At 45.7% G+C, this 23,396-nt stretch overlaps 2 protein-coding genes across 2 annotated transcripts; both read right to left on the bottom strand.

The window, feature by feature from the left end:
- Positions 1-9,274: 9,274 nt before the first annotated feature.
- Positions 9,275-15,958, bottom strand: LOC120665677. The gene is made up of 14 exons (XM_039945303.1): positions 15,636-15,958; positions 15,448-15,549; positions 15,275-15,310; positions 15,108-15,175; positions 14,768-14,865; positions 14,532-14,583; positions 13,413-13,505; positions 12,789-12,899; positions 12,311-12,494; positions 11,296-11,738; positions 10,802-10,911; positions 10,545-10,603; positions 10,127-10,314; positions 9,275-9,649 (listed from the first exon to the last, which is right to left on the bottom strand). The coding sequence occupies exons 1-14, from the start codon at positions 15,691-15,693 to the stop codon at positions 9,461-9,463; spliced, it is 1,791 nt and encodes a 596-aa protein (XP_039801237.1). The 5' UTR covers positions 15,694-15,958; the 3' UTR covers positions 9,275-9,460.
- A 4,318-nt stretch (positions 15,959-20,276) lies between these two features.
- Positions 20,277-22,617, bottom strand: LOC120665676 (acyl carrier protein 2, mitochondrial-like). Its single transcript, XM_039945302.1, has 2 exons — positions 22,285-22,617; positions 20,277-20,797 (listed from the first exon to the last, which is right to left on the bottom strand). The coding sequence occupies exons 1-2, from the start codon at positions 22,510-22,512 to the stop codon at positions 20,621-20,623; spliced, it is 405 nt and encodes a 134-aa protein (XP_039801236.1). The 5' UTR covers positions 22,513-22,617; the 3' UTR covers positions 20,277-20,620.
- Between the last annotated feature and the right edge of the window lie 779 nt (positions 22,618-23,396).

Below are 23,396 nucleotides of genomic sequence, written 5' to 3'. Positions count from 1 at the left end.
GCCTGTTCTACAAAATTGCATATATTTTGCTTGCATGAAAACACGGTTGGATAGCCACCCCTTGATTTGTTATGACCATTCCTTGACCACCTAGATTATGTCTGAATGTGATTGTTTGGACGTTAATCGCTGCTAGAACGCTTAGGGTTTTATACAAAATACGACTTGTTTTATAAAGAAAAGGTGTGTGTGTGGGAAGAGATAAAAATGTGATATTTCGAAAGATGTGTCTAGACGGGATGGATGGCATTTCTGTGTGATTTGCCGTTCGGTGTGCTTGTGCCCGTGTGGCAGAGCAAGTAAGGGAGATATCCATCTTGTCACCCCTAAGGACCGAGTTGGTGTTACATCTCACCTAACTCCACTTTCGTGCAAACCACTCGACCGTTGTATGGGCAACGGCTTAGCATAAACCCCACTAGTTAGTCTGATAGCCATCAGGAGAGCTAAGAGCAACGGGTGACCAAGGAGAAGGGATATGTTCTGTGTGACTTAGGCCCCGGTTAAACCTTAGAGATAGGTCAATGGCCCCTTGGTGGATCCCGTGGTGGCTAGTCAGGTCTAGCTAAGGTGGGTAAAGGCTTTGTTGGGATCTGCACCGACACTAAGGTGATCGTGTTATGGTACCCCACTTGTGGGTAAAGTTGCACACCTCTGCAGAGTTAAGAATCTATTCGAATAGCCGTGCCCACGGTACTGGGCGAGTTACGGTGTGGTCTCACAACTAGTGTTTACTTTGGGATGGGTTGGCGTGAGTTATTTTGGAAATGTGTCCGGCAGTTGTGTCGTGTGCTACGGCGGATGAGGAGTCCGGTAGCAGCTTAAAACTTGGATCCTGTGTGGATCAACCCCTCGTGTTACTCAATACAGGAAAACTAGTTTTGGAAAATGCTTTCCTTCAAATGAACCCCTGCATAAAATATTGCTTTCCGCAAAACAAACCCTAGCCTTATCCTTGAATTACCCTGTGCATTATATTCTGTTTATACCCCCTCCGTGGGAGTGGTTGGACTTGCTGAGTACGTTTGTACTCACCCCATTCTTAATTTTTACAGAGGAAGACCCAGACTTCGTTCCAGAGGACGTTGAGTAGGGTACCGTCCTGCACCCAGCCTTGCCTGTGGATTAGGGTCACCCGCAGGAGATACCGCATGGCGCAAGACTCTGATGACTTCCTTTTTATATTTAATATCGTCGCGTGTGTGTGGATTGTAATCCTCGCGATAGTGGCGCTTCTCTGCTCACTACCGCGTAGAGTTGTACGGTAATGAACCATCTGATGTAATAAATGTGTCATCAGCCTCCTGGGACTGATGTTTGTATCACATTTAAGTCTTCTCTCATGAGGGGATGCTTCAACTGGGAATCTCGCCGTCGTCGGAGGAGAGAGGAGTCCGCCGGCGGGGCATGGAGGCCATGTCGCCAGGCGCGGCGGAGCGAGGAGTTGGCGGTCGGCCACCACAGCAGAGTGAAGGAGGGATGTGGCGGCTCTTGGGAGTGGGGTACAGGTGGCGGTGGCGACGCTTGGGCGAGGAGGCGGAGGCGCCCGATGGACGCACCGGCGAGCTGCCGAGTCGGCCAGAGGCCACGCCGCTCTCTGCCAGGGCCACACACCACCGAATTGAGGCCGCATCGGGGTATCCGCATCGCCCACCCACCGGAGCCGCGCCGGCCATCTCTCGGCGGCCGCATCCGGGCGCCAAGGAGGGGGCACGGTTTGGCGAGTGCCGCGGCCAGCCGTGGATGCGGAGGGGCGGGCAGGGAGGGCCGTGGCGGCGCCGGTTCCTGGCCCGGAGGTGGAGGCATGGCTGGGGAGGTGGGCAGGGGCGGAGGGGTCGAGGCGGCGGTGTCGCCTCTTTGGTGCGGAGGTTGGGCGCTATAGAGGGGCGGAGGTGGAAGCGCAGCTCGAGGGGGCGAGCGGGGCGGCGGCACCTGGGCGAGGGTTGGTGACGGCAGTGGTTCCGGGGCGACGCCGTGCACAGCGTGGGGAGAGAGAGGGAAGAGGATAAAGGAGAGAAATTTTTTCCTTTTTTTTCTTTCTGCTTTACGTCGGCGGAGCGCGTTGGGCCTGGGGAGAGGGGGAGTGCGAAGAGGGGAGGTGAGTGGATGGAGAGACGAGGCGCGGCGAAGCGCGCTGTTGGCCTAGTTATACCTATTTGGCCACAAGAGCAAGGGACGGGGGGACACTTCTAGGGATGAAAATATGGTACCAATATTTTCCGTCCATTCGCCCAACAAAAGCGTTTAGATACTAAATAGAATAAATTGTGTGTCTATATATAATCGGGTATTCAAAATACATATCTGAATAAATAAAGTGGGATATATAATATGTGAATATGATTGATATCAATATATGGCATATATGACATCATTCATATCCGAATCCAAATAAAAATAAATATATGTATTTATATTTGTATGCATATTGCTTACGGTTTATTTTTAACTCCAACTATCTAAACTATGTGGTCAAAATCCGTCACAGTCGGTATTTTTTTAAACGAAAAATATATATATTCTGCATTATATGTTTATGTGGTCGAAGAATCCGCACTATATGTTTATGCGGTCAAAATCCATCACAGACGGCGTGTATTCATTTAACTGAACTGTGCAAAGTGCTGAAGCCTTTCGAGAAGTAAAAGGCAAATTTATTTTCATACTAATATGTTGAACTAAGGTTTTAAAAATAAATGTAAGTGCATATGAAAGCTGTTGTAACCATTGTATGGTAAAACATTGAACAGGAATAAATGGTGCACCAAAAAGTGGTATTAGATTTTAAAAAATATACTAAAGCTAGTTTTTGAAATGGTTGAATTAGAATAAATATACAAAACAGTCTAGATAATGACGAGGGTTACGAAGTACAACATGAATAACAAAGAAAACAGGAAAGATAAGAAGAAAGAATCTGGACTTGTAATGGGCCGACCCAGCAGTCGGACAGAGATGCTGCCGGCCGGCAGTGGGCTGAACCGGGCGGCGTTGCATCACATGATGTTGGGCAAAGGGACTGCTCGGCGAAGGTTGCAGATCTCAAAGTTCAATTTCAGGCTTGGCCCCTCAAAAAAAAATTCAGGCTTGGCTTTCGAAACAACTTCCCTTGAGAAACGGGACAAATACCTAGTCAACTATAGCATGCATGCAACAACATGCTAGCTAGCATCAGGTAGATAGGGTTGTGAAATCAGATAAACTCTCATACGGACGTACAATAATGAACAAGAATTACTAGCTGACACACTTCATAGACAGAAGAACAGAGATGAGATGTACGACGATCTCGATCACTCAGGGGACGCACGCGCGATTACAAGAACACAAGAGAATCAACAAGATATATATGACACTATATATATGTATATCCAGATCATGATCTTTCAAAAAAATATATGTATATCCAGAGAGAACAATAATAGTTATGGTTCTTCTTCTTCGATTAACCCAACAGAGGGAGCAGATCAGTATATGCGGCATCACAATGCATGCACAGGGCATGGCGAAAGAATAAGATCGATGGTTGTTCGTTCTTGAGCCCTAGCTATCTCTGCTGCAACTAGCGACGAAGCAACAGAGCTTCAATAATAATCATGCACCTGACATGATGATGATCAAGCTTCAAGCGTCGACGTCCCAGCCGGTGGCCACCGGCACGAAGTCATCCCGCAGCTTGGCCTCCTGCAACCTGGCGTTCTCCTCCCACGCGTCCTCCATGGCGCGCAGCGCCGCCTCGTACTCCGCGTCCAGCTCGGGGTCCACGCCGCCCTCGCCGCCGTCCGCGATCACGTCGCAGTACATGCCGGGCCCCGGCGGCGGGGCGGCCTTGCCCTTGAGGCCGCCGTTGATCTCCGCCCAGTAGCGCCTCCTGGCGGCGAGCAGCGCCTCGACGGCGCCCGAGTCGTCCCAGCGCGCGACGCTGCCCTCGGCGTCGGCGTTGAGCCCCACGCCCGGGTCCGTCACCTTGCGCCACGGCACCCCGCGGGACTCGCAGAAGCTCTTCTCCCACGGCGCCACCGAGCGCCGCGCCGGCGGCGGGCGCGCCGCAGCAGCAGTAGTCATCGTCGTCAGGTTTGCGTCCCTGCGGCCGCTGCTCCAGCAGCTCATCACCGCCGCCATCGTCGTCCTCTCATCGACTAGCTAGTAGTGAAGGAGATCGGACAGGGTTTGTGATGACTTGCGAGATGGATGTGGGATGGAGATCGACGCGCTAGCTGGGGCAAGAAGTCGATCGCTGCTGCTGGCTCCGGGCTGCTTCCGTTAATTTTATAGACGTGGGTGTGTATCATGGTATGGCGGTTGCGACTTTGGCGCCACGCGTGGATCCGACGCGCGCGGCTTCTTGGCATTGGGAGATCGCCGATCGGAATCGAGTACGAACTTTGCGGCAGTTAATAAGAAGAGAGTCCAAGGTTTGCGTGAGGCCGACCTGGGTGTCGTTCGAAACCAAGAAGAGCCGCGCAGGTATAGATGTCCATTCGGGCCGCCCAGCCCGTCCCGTGCTCAGGCTTGCCTGGGCCCAGTCACCTTCGGTCCGTGCCTGGCCCGGCCCAACTCCTTAGCGGGCCATGCCGTGCTAGCCCACGGGCTGCACCAACGGCCCAGGCACGGGCCCACGGGCCTGTTTCGTGCCGGGCCAGCCCGTGAAGCCCAGCCTGCTTGTCGGGCTCGGGCCGCCCCGCGGCCCATGAAGGGGGCGGTGCTCGGTGAGGCGCCGAGGCACGGCGTCGATGGCGGACGGTCCGGAGCGTCAACGGGAGGAGGCGCGACGTTGATGGAGGACCGGAGCGTCGACCGGAGGAGGCGCGGCGGACCGGCGAGGCGCGGTGGACCGGCGAGGCGCGGTGGACCGGCGACGCTAGATCTAGGGTTGCGGCCTTGCGGGGCAAGGGGCGGCCGGCGGCGTCGACGGCGGAGCCATGGAGCGGAGGTCGGAGGGGGCGGCGTCGATGCGGGTGAGGAAGCAGAAGCCGGCGGGGGGCGGCGTCGACGACGGCGCGAGGGAGCGAAGGCCGGAGAGGGCGGCGACGCGGCGTCGACGGTGATCGGTGACGGTGGGGCGAGGGAGCGTTGGCAGGAGGGTGGCATCGAAGGCTGGGATTCTGTGGAGCAGGAGCGGGGGAGGGGAGGGGAGAGGGGGCGGGGGTGTGTGTGCTGCTCACGGCTCGCCGCTGGGCTGGGTGGGCCGGCCTGCTCGCTGCCTGGCCGGGTTAGCGGGCCGCCATCGGGCCGGCCTGCTAACTTCGTGCTGGGATGTGCCTGCCCGTGGGCTGGGGTGGCGGCCCAAGCTCGGGCACGGTTGGCGGGCCAGGCTAGCCCGGGCACGGTGGGAAACGGATCGTAGACCGTGCCGTGCTTGGGCCGGGTCAACGGGCCACGGGCCGCATGGCCATCTATACGTGCAGGGTTCAAAACTTTCTACTCATGTTTTTTTATAGATGGACGTGCGACATGCACATAATTTAAAAAATCTAATTAAATTTTGATTCGTTAATACATTAAGTTAAGTATTAATTGAATTTTGAATTAAATTTAAAAAATATGGATTATGATAAATATTACTGCTATCTTGTAGTTTAGATCAACACAGGGCTACAACAGAGTTATAAACTTAAGAGATTTAAAGATATACTATGGAGGTTAGTAGGAGGTTTTCGCAAGACAAATTGAATAGCACTCATAATTCAGGCATTGGATCTATAGTATAAATTCATCGTGTGAGGAAACTAAGATGACCAAAATAACAAAACTAAAATCAAAGCACCAGCGGGTTCACACTGAAATCAGGCCACCAGGAAAGCATTCACATTGAAATTAACGCCAAGTCGCTAACAATGCTATCCATCTTCCTCTCTCCACGTACCTTCTCCCCTGGCAAAATAAATCAAGAATCAAGGTACCAACAAAGTATGTACATTGAAATTAAGCCAGCCGCACAATCTATTTTCCTCTGTCCAGTCACCGCCAAGTAGGGAAATCGATTTCCTCGCTGGGATATCTTCCTTCTCCCCCACCTCCGATTTGGTCTGAACACCAAGCTCACGCAAATAACTCGGATCGGGCCTGGAAGCGCGGCGCCGAGGATGCAGCATCAAATTGCGGCATCGTCTGCGTCGGCGGCGACCGGTGCGCCCGTGGAGGCGTACTCGGAGCGCAGGAAGTCGAACTCCTCACCATCGCTCTCCTGCGGCCACTCGACTGTCGTGTCCTCCTCCACGAAGCTGAGCAGCTCGACGGATCCCGCGTCGTCACATTGCCGGCGTGGGGCGGCGGGATGCAAAGGAGCGGAGCACGAGGGTCTGCTGCCGGGGAAAAGAGAAAAACAGCAGCCGCGGGCGGGGGTAGGGTTGAAAATGGGACGGGAAAATTCCGTCCCGACCGGCTCCGTTTACCGTTTAAACCGACCGTAAACCGTTTCCGCGAAAAAAATGGGAAAATGGGAAAACAAAACGGGAAAACGGGCAGGAACGGGAACGGTTGGGGTGTTTTCCCGACCGTTTTCACGGTTCCCGTTTTCAGCCGGGAAAATTCCCGCGGGAATTTCCGTATTTGTCGTAGTCGGCTGTGTTACCTGTGTTGGAAACGTGAATTGTTGTTTGCATGTGTTCCAACGTGAATTGTGAATTCGTGATTCACTTTACCTGTGTTTCTTAGTTATATGAGTCTTGTTTCCATATTATTTATGCATAGTTGTAATTATTTTATCGAGTTAAATGTTTGAAGTGGTTATATGTATTTTCCCGTTTTGAGTTATCGATTCCCGATCGTAATCGGCATGCTCCCGACCGATTGATTCCGTTCCCGATATCCCGTAATACCGATTTCGTTTTCCCGTCCGATTTTCCCGTTCCCGTTTCCGTTCCCGACCAAAAAATACAGTTGCGGGAACGGTTGAGGGATTTTCCCGACCGTTCCCGACCGTTTTCATCCCTAGGCGGGGGTAACTCGGATGAGCGGGTATGCGCGGGGATACGGAACATCGGTGACAAAAACAATTAGCATACATCATATGGAACAGACTAATTCAGCGACTGCAAAAAATTTGATGTTTTACTAGAGAAAATTGCATATTTAGGACTCCAAACATTGTGCTTCGCAGTTTTGCCATTTCAAACATCGGTTTCATAAAAACGGGACTCCAAACATTATGCACTTAATTATACTACCATTTGGGGTATTTTTCCTCTTTTCTTTTTTCTTTTCATGTATTTGGTAGGGTGAATTATCCCTTTTGCCCTTCCTCGTTTCTGCATAGATTTAGAAGCCGAGCTTTCACGGGCACAGTCGACCGCCGCCGCCATCGCCGGGACAAGCACTGCCGCCGGCCCCTGCCTAGCAAGCAGCAGGCTGGCTGCTTGACCCGCCGCTGCCTCTGTCAGGCAGGCAGACACCCTGTTGCCGCTGGCGTGGGCGCCGCTGCCCCGGCAAGCAGGCAGGCAGGCTGCTGCCGTGGGCGTGCAGCAGGCCACTAGGATGACCGGTGCTGCCCCTAGCAGGCAGGCTGTGTATCGTGCATGCGGGCACGGGCCGAGCGCCGCGGCCCTTGGCCATGCCGGCCGCGGCCATGGCGGGCGCGACCACAGCGTCGCCGCCCTCGGCCATGGCGGCCGCAGCCAAAGCGCCGCCGCCCACGGGCACGGCAGGCGCGGCCATGGCGCGCGTGCGTCAAGGGCAGGACGCCTGCGGTCAGCGGCGGCCGGTGGTGGGGCAGTATGCGGCGGTCGAACGAGCAGCCCGTATCGATGAGATCTCAGTAGCGATGGCGAACAGATGTACGGCGGCAAAGCTTCTCCGTCTGATCTCAGTCCAAATCCCATGCAATTATAGATGGGCAAAAGGGACATTTCACCCTACCAAATACATGAAAAGAAAAAAAGAAAAGAGGGAATACAACCCAAATGGCAATATAATCAAGTGCATAATGTTTGGAGTCCCGTTTTTACGAAGTCGATGTTTGGAATGGCAAAACTGTAAAGCGCAATGTTTGGAGTCTCAAATATACAATTTTCTCATTTTACTGTTGTAGAAACTAGAAAGTAGAAAAGAGGAAAATTACAACCCCACCCCAGCGTTGGCCAACCAGCCGACATGGAGTTCATGCGCAACAAGAGTGGCGTGGTGCTCAACACCAACGTGCGGGCCAACGGCGACGGCAAGAAGGAGCAGCAGTTCCACCTCTGGTTCGATCCGGCCGCCGACTATTTGGTTATTGGATTTGACGGAGACGGCAACGAAGCCTGGAAAGCTTCGGGTGGGGATTGTTGAAGACTGTTGGCCTGCTCTGCTCGATTGTGCCATGCCGCTCAGGTTTTTGGAGAAAGAAACGAGCAGGAAAAATTGAGGGAGCACGAGCGGCCTCGGCGTCGCCGGCCTCCGCCCCGGCGCAGGACCTCCGGCTGCTGTGCGGGGAAGACGCATCGCTGTTCCGTTCGTGGGCCCGCTGGGCGACGGTCGTTCGATTCGTTTTTTACGGTGGATGTATAGCCGCCAGTTACGCCGTGACTTGCTGAAGGCAAGTCACTGAATCTGAGTCCCCACCAACCACCTCTTGCGGCCAGCAGTGTCACCTCCGGGATCGACTGTTGACTTTTTCTTTTTCTTTTTTTGGGTGAAAGGGTACAAGAAATATGTGTGTAACTAGTGAAAGGTAGGTAATTCCACCTAACTCCACCAGCTCCCAAAATTGGTGGAGCATCTCTTGAGGAGCTTCCAAAAAACCTAGAACAGATCTAGTTTTTTCTAGAGTGGAGTGGAGCTGGTTAATCTGTTTAGGTATTTTTTCATAGTGGAGTATTGCAATACAAAAAGTCACCAAGTATTGTAGCCGGAGTCCTTGTCGGCTCGATCTATATAAACAATACGCACACTTACGCTTTGTGAACACACGAACACAAACCCCTATCCTTATGAGTATTTTCGATATTGACAATCAGTGTCACCTCAGGAACATCGCCTACTACTAAAAACACAACGCGATTATAAATCCTAAAATAATATTTGCTCCTACAAATCTAGAAAGATTTTAGATTTGGATGTCAATGGGAATAAGATTTGCATTTACTCTTTCAACATCAGGGTTAGGCTTTGCAACAACAGTTACCTGTTCTTTCTTTTCGCTAACACGACAATTAATAGTATCAGTTGATCTGACAAGTACTCCACTTGTCTAGAGTTTCACGCCTCCATTTGGAGAGTTAGTATCTAAAGATTATATGGCCAAAAAAGCCAGGACAAATTCTAGATATACTAATGCTGATTTTGAACGCCAAGGTTCCATAGAAAAACATATATATCAGAACTGAAATAGCTCCTGAATAATTGTTTCCATTCAAAACAGTTAATCATTTTCACAGGACAAGAACTAGTCTTGACACTACTTTGCATATCTACAACAAACTACGAGAAGAACCAAAGGAAGAGATGTCTTAGGAAAAGCCAGACTTCAGTTGCTGCCACATCAGAGAGATACAGTGAACTGAGGTGCCTCAAGGTCAAGTTCCTGTTTCATGACACAGCTCATGAACCAGTCACTACTGAATGTTTTGATGCCACGTTTTGCTGCAACCAACGCAAGTTCTGTCTCCTCTTCACACACCAAAAAGATTGCCTGGGATGACGCTTCTAACTCGCTCAGCTTTTTTATGATCTGCCAAACATATAGGCATGAATTTCATTCGAGAAAAAGCATAGATATGAAGATATTCTGAAATGAAGTGGACTAATCATGTTCCTTTCTATGGAATTAAGCAAGTAAGGATTCTCACGCAGGATTTAGTGATAACACCCCAAATTCACCTTAAGTCAAACCATTTGTTTTGTCTATGGGTAGTCTTTATGTTCGACAATCATTTCCAAAGCATTCTCCTACCATAAAAAACACATGCTTGTATGTTTTGTTTCTGAACTACTATTAACATCAGCACTTTAAGTATGCTATCAAATAAATTCAAGGCTCACATATTAGGAGTTGAGTTGAGCAAGGTCTGTCCTTCCAGAGTGGTTGTTTCAAGTTTGTAAGTTACAAAGTTATCCGGATAAGTTCTTGATTCATGCCCCCCCCCCCCCCTCCTAAAAAGCTCATGCATATAAGATACCGGAACAAGGCATTATAAAATAAGGTTACCTTGCCCCCAGTAGATTTAATAATGGACGAGAGAACATCAATAGAGGGCTGGATGTACTTTGACAGACAGAAAGTGTAGCCAGAAAATAAGGAGTTAGGTCTTCCTTTCGCCCTCATAACTGCATCTCTCACTTCAGATTTGTATTGCATCCTATATTCTTCATCTTCCAGAAAATATTGTGCTTCTCCTGCAAAAGAGAAGAAAAGTGGAAGAGATGATAAGGACCTCCATTGTATTCCTTTGTCCATTCTAGGAAGTAATGTTCTTTTACAAAATAAGGGACATAGTAACATAGTTAATTCCAACAGAAGTCCCAGGGGCTAAACACAAACTGCACAATTCATATTTTGTTTATGGTGTACACACATTTGTAATGACATTTATCTATAATCTTAATCTAGTCAGCTTTCAACTCACCAACAAAGTGCCCTTGTCTGAAGCTTTCTTTTAGCCAGTTTGGGGAAACTATCCAAGCACTGCAAGGAACACATGAGATTTCAAATTAGATGTATAACCATAAAACCAGGAAACTCATAGTATCTCAGGGTTACTTAAACACCATATTCAACTTTCAACTAGTCAATAGTGAGACCATATTTTAATATTTTATTGCAGGTTTAAACAAGCTGGATTGTCAATTGGTAGATCAAGCCATCAAGGATAAGGACATGTACCCAGAGGACAAAGCAACACAAAAGTTCATAGTCCTGCGAGCTTTTCCAGTAACAATATGTGTGCACGAATGTCCTTCGCAAGTAACAAACCCTCCAAGTGTTTCAACTACCTGCACCACCATAATGGTTGGATTATTGTATTTCAGAGGAAGCGAAATGGCAAAGCATTGCACTGACGAAAAAAGAGAAAAAGAGAAGGCATGCAAGCGTTGTGTCATCCACAAAAAACGATTAATGAAGAAAAATTGACAACTTATTGCCACGTGACAACTCCGCAATCTCCTTTGAGTTTATATTTCATCTCATAACATGTGTTAAAAAATGACCCAGCTGCTCAAAGAGTATGCAGTTTTTTGTATGAGAAGAAAATTGAAATTTACTTCATCTGTGAATGACCTTTTATTCAAGAAACATATCTGAAGGTTTCCTGAACCTAAGGCAGGCTTCTAATCTCTTCTCAAAACATTAATGTGACATGAACTTATCATAGTTACCTTTATAAGACGTGCCTTCTTTTGCTCATCTGCAATATTCATGAGCATGATTGTAGGGCTACCATTAGAATGGATAACGGCCTTCTCATCTCCAGACATTTTGTTTTCAAAATGAACTCCCATACTAGGAGCACGATGCTCTTTAGGAATTAGAACTGAATTTCCAGGGGAACTGCACAAGTAATTGTCAGGTGCATCATTTTGATTTATATCTTGGCAATTGTCACCATCATTGCTACATCTTATCCTTTTTGACTTTAGCGATGATGAAGACATTTCATATATACGTTTCTTTGGCTCTTTCTCAGGTAATGAACTTTCATTACAATTATTACAGGCATCATTTCTTGCCACCTTTGCACTCTTTCTGACATCACAGCGTTTATATGTCTTGAGGACCATATTCTCACATAAGGGGACATCAGTGTCATCAGGAGAGATGCCTGCAAGAAGAACCTTATAAACCAGTAGAATACATAGCAATCTGCATTTGTTTTGAAGCACCGAAGTTTATACAGTGTTAAGCTAGTGTTTGTACCAAAGCCAATATATAAAGCTATACATCAGTCTATTTTCATCGATAACTAATTAATTATTTATAGTAATACAAGATTGTTAAGAAGTAGTAGTTAGTTTAGAAATAAAAGTTGAAGGGTCACATCAAAAGAGATTCATTCAAGGAAATGGGTTGCTCTAAAGAAGGAGAACAAGTTAGTGAAGGACAAACATCTGAGGTCAGTGCGCAACTAATTTCCTAGTGTAATAATAGAAATTCCTCTAACTTTCTATACTTATTTGGATTAATTGTGGTCATGGATAAATTTGGAACAAAACAAAAGAGAAAAACAATGTCCCTGAATCGTTATTGCAGAACTCAACATTTATGACAGTATAAGAAGCTTATAGCATGTAGCTTGCTTGCATCAGACTTAATTTGCCATTACACAGGCTCCAGAAAAGGCACATTTGATATTAGAAAACCTAAAATGTTAATGATTAGGTCATGTAGACTTACTATCTAGCACTAATGGAGATGTCTGGGATTTATCACATGTTTCCAGGATTGGCAATCCCTTCTTGAGGTGTGCAACCATAAGTGTTGATCCTCCAGGAAAGCATAATGCTCGCTTTATACCAGCCCTTACTGGAATCTTCCGAATCTTACCTCTAGTATCAACTTCTCCAACAGATACAAAACTCTGCAGTTCATTCATGGTATAAAGCAAAATCAAATCAGCACAGCACATGGTTCTTGATCGAGTACATAAGTACTCAAGAAGTCATGATAGAACCTTTTTTTAGTTTTTGATCAGGAAGGAGCATAAGATTTGTGTTCTGAAATGTAGTATCAAATTTAATGCTTATGAATTGGTATTGCATGCTTGCTCTGTTTCTTTATTTCTCCCTCAAACAAGCACTGAATTGCTAAGTACCAGCATTTGCACCCAAAAAGAAAGAAAAAATTGGCTTATCATATATGCTCTTTAACTTGCCTGTTTTAGCCAAAATCCCTCAGAGACCTTGTCTGCCCAGCAGAATATGCTTGTGACACCAACATTTTGAAGTCTCTGGGATAGTTCCTTATATAAGAGGTGGCCAATACCCTGAATTTAACATCAAAACAACCAGGGTCAGACATGAAATACTTTGAATAGAGTTCACTGACTACATGCACACCAATTTCCAAACAATATTCTATTTCTTGCATAAATATATTAATTGCACTGGTAATGTGTCAAACAAAGATTTTTGGAGGAGATATGTTTAGAGAGTGTGTGTCTAGATAAAGTATCCATGATTACATTCAAGCAAAATTGTTCTCCATAGCATCTAATATTAACCATGTAAAGCACTGTAGGTTTAATGAAATGAAAGTAAAATTCAGAATCATGTAAAAGGCAAGCAGTTTCCATTACTTGTGCCACAAAAACATACACATACTTCTACAAATTTGAAAAAAAAAACGGAGGAAACAAGGTGTGAAAATCCCATGTTGTGTGGGTGTTACTGTATCTAATAAGAAATACAATTATGGGTTAGAGTCAAGAATGCCCTAGAGATAATTACTTTACTAAAGAATCCAAATAAAATTTAATGAATCACAAAAGGGCACATACCGCACGTTGATGAGATGATCTCACGATAGCCAGAGGTATTTCAGCATACTGAGTGTCAGCTGGCACAATCTGATATGATACAGCAGCTATGACCTGAATGAAAGAGTAGCAGCCTTCAGTGAAATCCGCCATAATAGTTCGAGTAGAAGCAATGCAAATATATACTAACCACAGCGCACTTAGTTTATAAGGAGAATGATAGTTTCCACTATTATGCGGCTGACTAGGTATCTTATAACAGAAACATATCAAAATTCAAAATATGTAGCACATTAATTAATTTAATTACTTTATAGCTCTTCAAAGTTATTCACAGAAAATTAGGTTGTCAACATTCAATAACTAATGGTGCACACTAGATATAAAGGTTTGCACAAGAGAGGCTGTGCTAAATTGACTGGAAAGTGAGCATAAAGTAGCATAATTAAGATGTACAAGAAAGAAAAAGGGAATAGATTATGCGATCAAATTTTAATGCATTGCCAGTATTAATTGATTGGTAGACTCCACCGATGTTTTAAAGTTGTTGATTGGTCCATCATTAGCCATCTAATAGTACATGGGTAGTGGCTGGACAGAATGGCTCGATTATTGGACTTAGTAGTGGACCAACCCAAGTAACTAACTGTAAACTAGTCCAACTAATCATGGGCTCCTGTACAGGCAAAGCAACATGGTTTTGCCTCTCAATTCAAGCATGAAAACTCAATAGGAAGTTATTGAACTATATGTTCAATCAGAAACAAGTAATTACCCAAATCATCTCCTCTTAATCTCATGCTATACAGGAGTGTTCTTAAATTATTTATGATGCATACTATTTGATGCTAGTTGGGGCTAGTCAGTTGACTAGGAGACCATGCGGTAGTGCTGTAGCACTTGACTTGATTAAGTCTTAATAACCTAGGAGCATATGAACTCTCCACTTGATTTGTAGCATTTTAAATTTCTTGTCTCTGTTTAGGTTTTTGGTAAACTTATGTTTAGTGAGACATCAGGAATCTGTGAAATGTATTTATTAATACTGAACAAGTTGTCAGATAAGGTAGCCCAGAGTAATGATTACACATCACGCAGACAAAAGGAACAATAAATTGGTAGAATGGTCAAGGTATTTACCCCTTCATGCTTTGCAGCAGGGCTAGACATCAGAATTAGAGTCTTGTACTTCCTAGGGAATAGGAGCATAAAATCAGGACATTAACTCTTTATACTCTCATAGACAAAATATGATAGTGCTTTAAGGCAAAAACTCCAGTGAAAATGACTTTATCAGTAACGTTACTCATAAACCATAAGTAACATCCCAAGATTATGGATGAAGTTAAGATAAAGAAAGAAAAGGAAGTCTGTACCCATTAGTCGTGCACTTTTCAAGAAACCCTGACTTTCTCCCAGTGTCAGCAGCATAGCTCATAGAAGGAAGCTCTTCTTTATAAAGAGTTAATACTTCCTGAAAATATGAAAAGAATGATGGACATGAACTATCATGTGTTTTCAAAAGAAAATAACGAATTTATATGATATGTAACAACTGCAAATGGTCATAATTTCTGCAGCTTTCCCTTTTATCTGAACACTGCTCAACCAAACACTCTACCAACTAAAGGAATGTAAAATTCTGAATGGCACACCATTTTTTTCCTTAAATCATGACGCCGGAATGGTTCAAATAGATGCCCGAAACTTGATTACCTGAAGCAGTGACTTGGTTTGGCTATCTGCATCGCTTGGATTGAGGAGGATGAACTGAGAACGCTCGCCTACACATAAGACACAAAATTACATGACATGAATGAATCGAGTCACAACTGAATCCAAACCAAAAAGGAAAATGGTTGCAGACACTGCAACCCACTCACCAACGCCACCCGAAGCACTCTTCTGATCCCCACTAACTGCACAAGCACCGTCACACACCCCAAAAAGGAAGTGTCAGCAAGAGGATTACATGAATCGATCGTCTCAATTAGACTACGAAATGGAATGAAGGGACATGCTCCTTGTCCTCAGATGAGAACGTATAGTAGCGTACCGGAGACGACAACCTTGGCGCCCCTGGGCCCGGAGATGGTGAGCCCATGCTCCGTGGGCTCGCACCGTAGTCCGCTCCCGTGGATCTCCACCTTGCAGTTGCCTGCCCAAACAGATGATCCGAGAGCAGGAAGTTAAACGCCATGGATGATGGATCGTGGGGTCAAATCACGAAATGGCTTCGCTTACCAATCGAGATGGCGGGAGCTGGCTCCGGCTCGGCCTTGGTCTTCCGCGGCCTCCCCATCTGATCCGAGAAGGGACCTCCTGCGTTGGCCGCTGTTGGGGACGGATCGGGTTCCGAGAATCGGGACGAGGGCGGTATCGATTGGATTGGATTGATAGGATCGTGGTGGGTTGGACTGGATTTCTCGCGCTCTTCTTTGGAAGCGAAATGCGGGGGGCGGATGGAATTTGGAGTTTGGGCGGAACTTTTTGGGGAGAGGCGGGAAGAGGGAAAAATGCTGCGGGCGCACGCGCGCAGGTGTGTTTTTTTTTGTGAAAAAGAATGCAGGGGTGGCTTTTATGATGGTTCCCTTCACCGGAACGCGACGCCTCACACAATTAGGTACTCAGTTCGCGTGACTTTCGAAATTTGACATCTTTACAGCAGATTCAGGTGTTTTTTTCCATTTCTCTCTTGTCACCCATTTTTCCTTTTCCTTTTATTTTCCAGGGCACTTGAAATGACCAAACTACCCCTATGGCACACAGTTCTCTCCCGTTCTTCTTCTCACCTCGTGACCCTCTCGTTCTTCTCCCCTCGTGACTCTGTCGGGGTCCACTACAGCACGGCGGCCTGGAGGTAGTCACCTGTGGAGGGTAGGGGAGCACCTCCCGTCGAAGCCGCTGCGGCGCAGCACGGCGGCCTGGGGCCGGTCGCAGGGCCACTGCAGCGCGAAGGCTTGGGCCTGGTCGCCGCCAGTGCTTGGGGGCAGGAGCGGCCGTCGCTGGCGCAGGGCTGGGGGTGGAAGTGGCCGGTAGATCTGGGCATCCTCCAGGCCGGGTCGGGTTCGGGTCGGGCCAAAAAAAGCCCGGTGTTTTTTCTAGCGGCCCGTGTCCGACCCGGCCACCGCCGGGTCGTAAAATTGAGCCCGCACCCGACCCGACAGCCAGTCGGGTCGGGTCGGGTTCGGGTCGGATCAGGCCGGGCCTATGTAAAATGTCGGGTTCCTTCGGGTTTTTCGGGTTTCGGGTCAAAATTTTTAGCCCGTGCCCGGCCCGTCAGTCATACCGGGTCAAAAATTTTGACCCGAGCCCGCCCATCAAACTCTTCGGGTCGGGTCGGATCGGGCTATTTTCGGGCGGGTTGGGTCGGGTCCGTCGGGTCGGGCAGCCCATGCCCAGGTCTGGTGGCCGGCGCCGCCTCTCCTTCCTTCCTGCGACAACGCACCGCCTCTCCTTTCTTCCTGCGACAAAAAGCGCCGCCTCTCCTTTTTTCGTCCCGTGAATTCCAAACTCATCTGTCCCGTGAATTTCAAAGGATAAGAGGCACGGTAGTTTGGTCATTTTAGGTGTCCTGGAAAAAGAAAAAGAAAAGGGAAAATTGATGAAAAGAGAGAAAATGGGAAGAAACACCTGAAATAAAACAATTCGCACTAAGGGTGTCAAATTCCGAAAGTCACACGAACTGAGTCCCTAATTCAGTGAGGTGCGCGTATCGAGACCCAAATTCTGAAATTCCTCCGAGAATGCATTGCAAGTATTGGGCCAAGCCCGCGTCCATCCGAAACTACTTCTTGGGTTGTTTGGCCTAATGATTTCAAGTTCAGCTCAGCCCATCAGCATTTTTTTTAATTTCTCTGTCATCTCATCTCAGTATCCCAACCCTAGCGCCGCCCTCTGGTCCTGCTCCTTATTCCTCACTTCCTACATTGGTGTCCTTTTCTATTGGGCGCAATTGGGTATGATTGATTTCCGTGTCCATGATGGTGTCGTTCTCCGGATGCTGTTAGGAGTGGTAAAAGTCTTAAAATTTGACTTCGATTATCTAAGGGCCGAGCTCTAATTTTATATAATTTTGAACTAAAAATATATAAGGGTCAACTTGAATTATGAAGAGACCACTAGAGTCATGGTCCATTACCATCCCTAGGTGTAGTACAACGGTTGATGGCAACGTTCTTGGAAATAACTGTCGTCCCTCTCCCCCTGTGCCTGAAAGATCCCTAGATGTCGCATAGAGAGGGTGAATAAGCTAATCTAAAAATTAATATAAAAACAAATCGAATCAAAGTAACCAATGAAATCTGCACAATCTTGATGGACAAGGTTCTGAAACTTGGTCGATCAAGCCGGGACATGATTTACCGGGGTTAGAGCATCTCCAACAGATTACTCATCCCTCTCCCTAATACCAAAAAATTGATGTTTTGGTGATGGAGGTGTTTCAGAAGATTACCAATCCGATTCCCATTATCTATAACTTTTTGGTAATCACCAAAACACACCTCTCTCTCTCCTAAATGAAGGGGATTTTCCCTCTATCCTATTCTTGGTGATTGGATTTTGGTAATCTGTTGTAGAAACCATTACCTAAACAACAAAAGTAAATATTGGTAATGGAGAGAGAATATTTAGGGTATGAAGTATGAGTAATCTGTTGGAGATGCTCTTAGTGCCTAGTTTCGAATTTAACTCAACAACTAGCTAATGAAACTTGAATCTACGAGTTACCACAGCCTTGGGATGATGTATATTTTACATATTCGTGGAACACTTGTACCTAAAACACTCACAACAAGTAGATCGGGCTAGATTTCGAAATAGGTCAAACCAAGAACTAGCAAGAATGTGGAGAACACAAGAACACAAAGGAGACATAAAATTTAGATCCAAAGTTCACTCCCACGAAGGGAGATACATCTCCATTGAGGGTGCCCACAGAGAGCTTCCTCTCCCAACCGACCACAAAGATGAAGCTTGAGGTACTTACTATGAAATCCTCCGCGAGGATGGGTAATAGAAACTTACCGAGGCAATCCACACGAGTTAAATGCTCACCGGTCACCAATAACCGTCTAGGAGCGAGACTCCAAGAGTAACAAATCCAAATCATGATGCTTGACGAAGTCCCCCAAAGCTCAAAGAATGGGAATGAAGCTTACTCAAGGCTCACACCAAGAACTCTCCAAATCCTCTCCACGAAACCAAATCTTTGCAAGATTAGCTCAAGAGTGGAGCAAGGAAGGAGGAATGAAGGCAGAAATGAGTTTATCTCAAGGTTGAAGAAAGAGAGCCAGGAGAGGTGTGAGGAAGGGGATGGAGGGGTATATAAACCCGCAGCCCTAAAATGTGACCGTTGTAGTGCTGGCGCCCAGGTCCAGTCCACTAGGTCCAAAACCTGGTCAACCAGGTTGTCGAAAAATTCTAGGCGAACTCCAAACAAAGATCTTCACCTGGTCAACAAGTTCTAAACCTAGTCCACCAGAAATGTTACAGTGCATAGAATTTGATAGTTTCAACTTGTGTGGATGTTTGGTTGGTGTTTGGGTAATCTTTTGAGCTTTGAGACACTTCCAGAACATCAACCATGGACCCCCCTTGGTAGTACGGTTTTCCTAAACCCAATTTCAAAAATAAAATGAATTTAAACTTTCATCTTGATTTCGAATGTCGCCAATCATCATATTCTTTTTTTTCATATACAAGTTGTTCTCATTCTCAAATAGACTCGTCGGAACTCGTTAACACTTTAATTAAATTGTTATTAATTCACCAAAACTAGGTGAATGCACTTTCAGTACCCCTTTCGACTGCCTGTTTCGGCAGCGCTGCAGTTGCAAATTTTAACTGTGGCTACAGTAATTAGTGCTCACTGAATAGGGATGGCAATATGAATTTGGATATCCAATATCAGTATCTGTTTAAACATCAACAATGATATCCGTATCCATATTCGAATTTAATGTTGTAATAAAGTGGATACATCCAAATTCATTGATTTTCTCTATCCGATTCCACAATCGTATCCGACAATATGTAGCACTATTTGTATCCGTTTTCAATTCAACTATTGAAAAGTTATATTAATTTCTAATAACCCATGTTATTAATTTTGATAATAAAGATATATGAAGATAAAATTTACTTTTAAATATTCTTTTTTATCTATTTATTCATGAAACTAATTTTTATAATATTTTATTTATATATTAATAAGACTTTTTTATATATTTATTGAAATGTATCTTTATTGATTTTTTACATATTTATTTATTAAAATATTTGTTGATAAATAAGCTATTTCTCACTAGCTATCTTCATTATGTTGTTATACTTTAATTTGTACATGTATAACTATTTTATAATCTAAAATTACCAATAAAAGAATATCTAAACATTCTTATATATCGAGTAAATATCCGAATCCGAATCCAAGATATCTATTTTGCATTCGTATTCGACAATATTTGAATCCGTATCCGTATTCGACATTATTTGAATCCGTATCCGTATTCGACATTATTTGAATCCATAACTGTGTTCGATTCAAAATGTGGTAAAAATATGCTATCTGCAAAGCCAAGCAGCCGAACGGGCCTCAGCAGAGGATACTTGAGCAGTCGGGAACCTAGCATACTCAGTCATCGCGCACTCGTGTTGTCAATTTTTCATGCTCCAACTGGGAAACTGAACTCTGCTCTCCATGACTACCCGTCAAGGACGTCCTATATCTCCAGAAACAAATTGCATAATTCTCATTTCAGAATCCGCAATCTACCGCTTCACAGTCAAAGATCTTGCCAGATTTTCTATACCACCCTTTCCTTCCGTGCACGCTTATCGTACCATTCATCCCATATAAGCCAACACAACAGCATCATGAAGTTACACAGGACTACCGGAAACACTTAAAGGGAAAAAACAGATCCGAATACATCTATTGATTAATGCGCTGCTGAGGACTTCCACGCGCCTTGGACACAAGTTTGGCCGCAAAGGGTGTTCCAACACCTGCAAACGGGGTCACAAAACCACGACAACCAATTGGTACACGGTTTATTTCAACATGATCGAGAACGAGAAAGAACTGGCTTCCTATCCATCTGCAGGTGCAGGCAGAACGGCTTCAGGCCATGCACCCACTGAGGCAAGCTACAGAAAATTGTTTCCCTGTCGGCACAAAGTTCTGGATCGGAAAGCGTGCTGAAATAGGAAAACAAGAAATGCTCTCATTTTGCTTGTGGATGTGAGGCGATGAAGTCAACCGCCGACTTGATGGAGTCAATCTTCTCTGTCTCGTTATCAGGGATCTCGAATCCGAATTCTTCCTCGAACGCCATCACTATCTCAACAGTGTCCAAGCTATCGAGCCCAAGGTCCTTCTGGAAGTGAGCAGTAGGTGTCACCTGCAAAATTTGATGGAGAAATGAGAAATGATGGTTCATCTACATGTACAATACTATGGAATTCCTATCCTCTTAACATTCTCCATACCAAATCAGTGCAAGTTTATTATTAAATAATACTACATGCCAAGTTTAGGTAGCCAAAAAAGGAAAACAAATCAAAGCAAGAATGTATTATAGATTCATAGACGAAAAAATGTGAAAAACAAAGTGAACCTTTGTTGCTAACATCCGGTGGCAACTAATAATAAGTTAAGCACTAAATGGGTAGCTGATACACTCACTTCAAACCTATGAGTCACTAAATCTAAATGGGTAGCTGATACACTCACTTCAAACCTATGAGTCACGGAAGGTTAATTTGTTTTCATTTGGAAATTTTGGTGCTTGTATCACGATGCAAAACATGCACTACAATTTCTAACGAAAGAACGACAGTCACCTCCTACAAACAGGAATTCAATACATCGCGAAAATAACTTTGATTGACAAACTCCCGCAAAAAATTAGGTGGAAAAACTGACACATTACACATTCAGGTGATTTTCAGTTTTTCATCAAACACACCCAAGTACCCAACCATTACAAATAATAAATAATAAGAAACTGGCTTCAATCCGATATGGTATACAAGACCTCGAGCAGCCATCCAAAGCATAGATTTGTCATTTCAAACACCAATTGACCGCTTCACAATCATGAGATTAAGCTTAGTACTAATTCGATCACGAGCTCCTCAATTCTAGAAAAGAAACAGGGCAACAAAGACTGCAAAAGATATTGTATATATTTAGATCCTATTTAGTCGAGCTCCACCTACTTCAATTTCTCATAGGAGCTGATTCTCTGAGATAAGTGATTATGTGGCTGAAAGTGATTCTTTGCGATAAATTTTATGGAAAATTAAAAGGGATTCTCTGCGAGAAGCTAATTTTTCCAGCTCCCAGCCCCTTAATCCATTTCAGAGAACCACTCACATAGATCATTTCAGAGAATCAGTCACTTCACAGAATCAGCATAGAATCATCTCTCTAAAAAAACTATTTTGTAGAGCTACTGTATTCAACCTAGAAACTGGTCTCGAAGAGCTGCCAAACAGGGCCTTAGAAATGCAGAAGCGTAAGCACTGCTCTGGCCCAAGGTAACACACAACATTTCCACAAGTCCCAAGGTAACTATCAGATTGAAGTTTCAATAGTAAATATGCCGTGGAGTCCTTTACCCCCTTCTATATGAGGCTTCCATCTCCAACCGGAGAACTGCTAAGAAAATCACTTGATTTCTCAACTAACCCTTCACAACCTCTTACACATTTAAACCTAGCTCTTCGTGGAGCGCCTAATTCACTCGATAACAGAAGCCAACATCCGGCAACGCGCGCTCAAAACCCTAAGTAAACCCTCGAGCACAGATCCGGATCGACGAACCTAACAAACCGTACGGACGGCCGCACAGGCGTACGCCGTGAGGAGATAGATCGCGCTCACCTTTGCGGGCTCAACCTTCTGGAAGTTCTTGACGACCGAGACGACGCGGTCGGCGACCTCGCCCTTGTCCAGGAACGACCCCTTCGTCTCCTCCGTAGTCGAGGACAGGAGCCTCCGGGCAGCGACGGGGACGGTTCCCGCCGCTGCCGCCGCCGCTGCTGCAGCGGGACGAGCTACCGGGATGCGGAGGTGGGTTAGGAGGGCTCTCCTCGCCGCCGCCATCGCCATTGTTTTCCTCTCGATCGATCGGTGGGTGCAGGCGAGTGTGGGGGAGAAAGGGCAACGTGGAGGCGTGGAGCTGGACTGATCTTGTGCTTGTCCGGGCTGGTAAAACCCGTGGTTCGTCGGCCCATTTATGAAGAATGATATGCATGCAGCCCAGTTCAAATAGTCCAGGGTAAAAAAGTACGATTACATGGAGATCTGGGATGGAAGATGGAATTCCTGAAATGCAAATAGATGAAAAAAGAATCATGGGCTGAATGTAACTACTGCCTACAAGATGGGCTATCAGATAGAAATTCCTTGCAAATAGATGAAAAAACACATACGCCTACCGTATGGGCTCGTTGCTCTGAAAATACTTGCTTTGTGTTTTTTTTTGCGATTTTTGTGTTACAGAGTACACAAAAATACTTGCTCTGAAAATACTACGGCATCGCTAAATATCTGTAGGAAAGATATCCGATGTGATTAGTTTTGGAGAGGGTGAACCAGGCTCGTGGGATGCACGCGTCGTCGTTATGGCCGGTGGTCTGTTGACAATTTAACTTAGTTTTTATATTATTTAGTTTAATTTAAGATTGTAGCTTGAGCATCTCCAAAAATTTCCCATTTTCCCCCAAAATTCTATTATTTGTCAATTCTCCAAATAGATATGAAAAAAAGACTATCTCCAATAATAACCTATTTTAACTTTCCAAATATGTAAAAGTCGTCTCTGTGCGTCCGTCCACCTTCTTCCTCGATCCCCAACACTACGCATCGAGGTAGCGCCAGAGCTCGAGCTCCCGGTCGCGCCGATGCTCCTGCTCCCCCACGGTGGCGCGCTGCTCCTGCTTCCCCGCTCAGCGGCGGTGGAGCTCGGGCTCACGCTCGCTCGCAGCTTCCTC

The sequence above is a fragment of the Panicum virgatum genome, chromosome 3N, assembly GCF_016808335.1.
Source record: "Panicum virgatum strain AP13 chromosome 3N, P.virgatum_v5, whole genome shotgun sequence".
NCBI classification, from domain to species: Eukaryota; Viridiplantae; Streptophyta; class Magnoliopsida; order Poales; family Poaceae; genus Panicum; species Panicum virgatum.
This window is presented reverse-complemented; position numbering and strand designations above follow the sequence as displayed.

Excerpts from the sequence above, each read along its gene's own strand:
- LOC120665677 (XM_039945303.1), bottom strand. The coding sequence starts at position 15,693 with ATGGGGAGGCCGCGGAAGACCAAGGCCGAGCCGGAGCCAGCTCCCGCC. Across the intron at positions 12,495-12,788 it reads AGGGATTTTGGCTAAAACAG|AGTTTTGTATCTGTTGGAGA; the intron begins GCAAGTTAAAGA and ends AATGAACTGCAG. Across the intron at positions 11,739-12,310 it reads ATCTCCATTAGTGCTAGATA|GCATCTCTCCTGATGACACT; the intron begins GTAAGTCTACAT and ends TTCTTCTTGCAG.
- LOC120665676 (XM_039945302.1), bottom strand. The coding sequence starts at position 22,512 with ATGGCGATGGCGGCGGCGAGGAGAGCCCTCCTAACCCACCTCCGCATC. Across the intron at positions 20,798-22,284 it reads AGAAGGTTGAGCCCGCAAAG|GTGACACCTACTGCTCACTT; the intron begins GTGAGCGCGATC and ends CAAATTTTGCAG.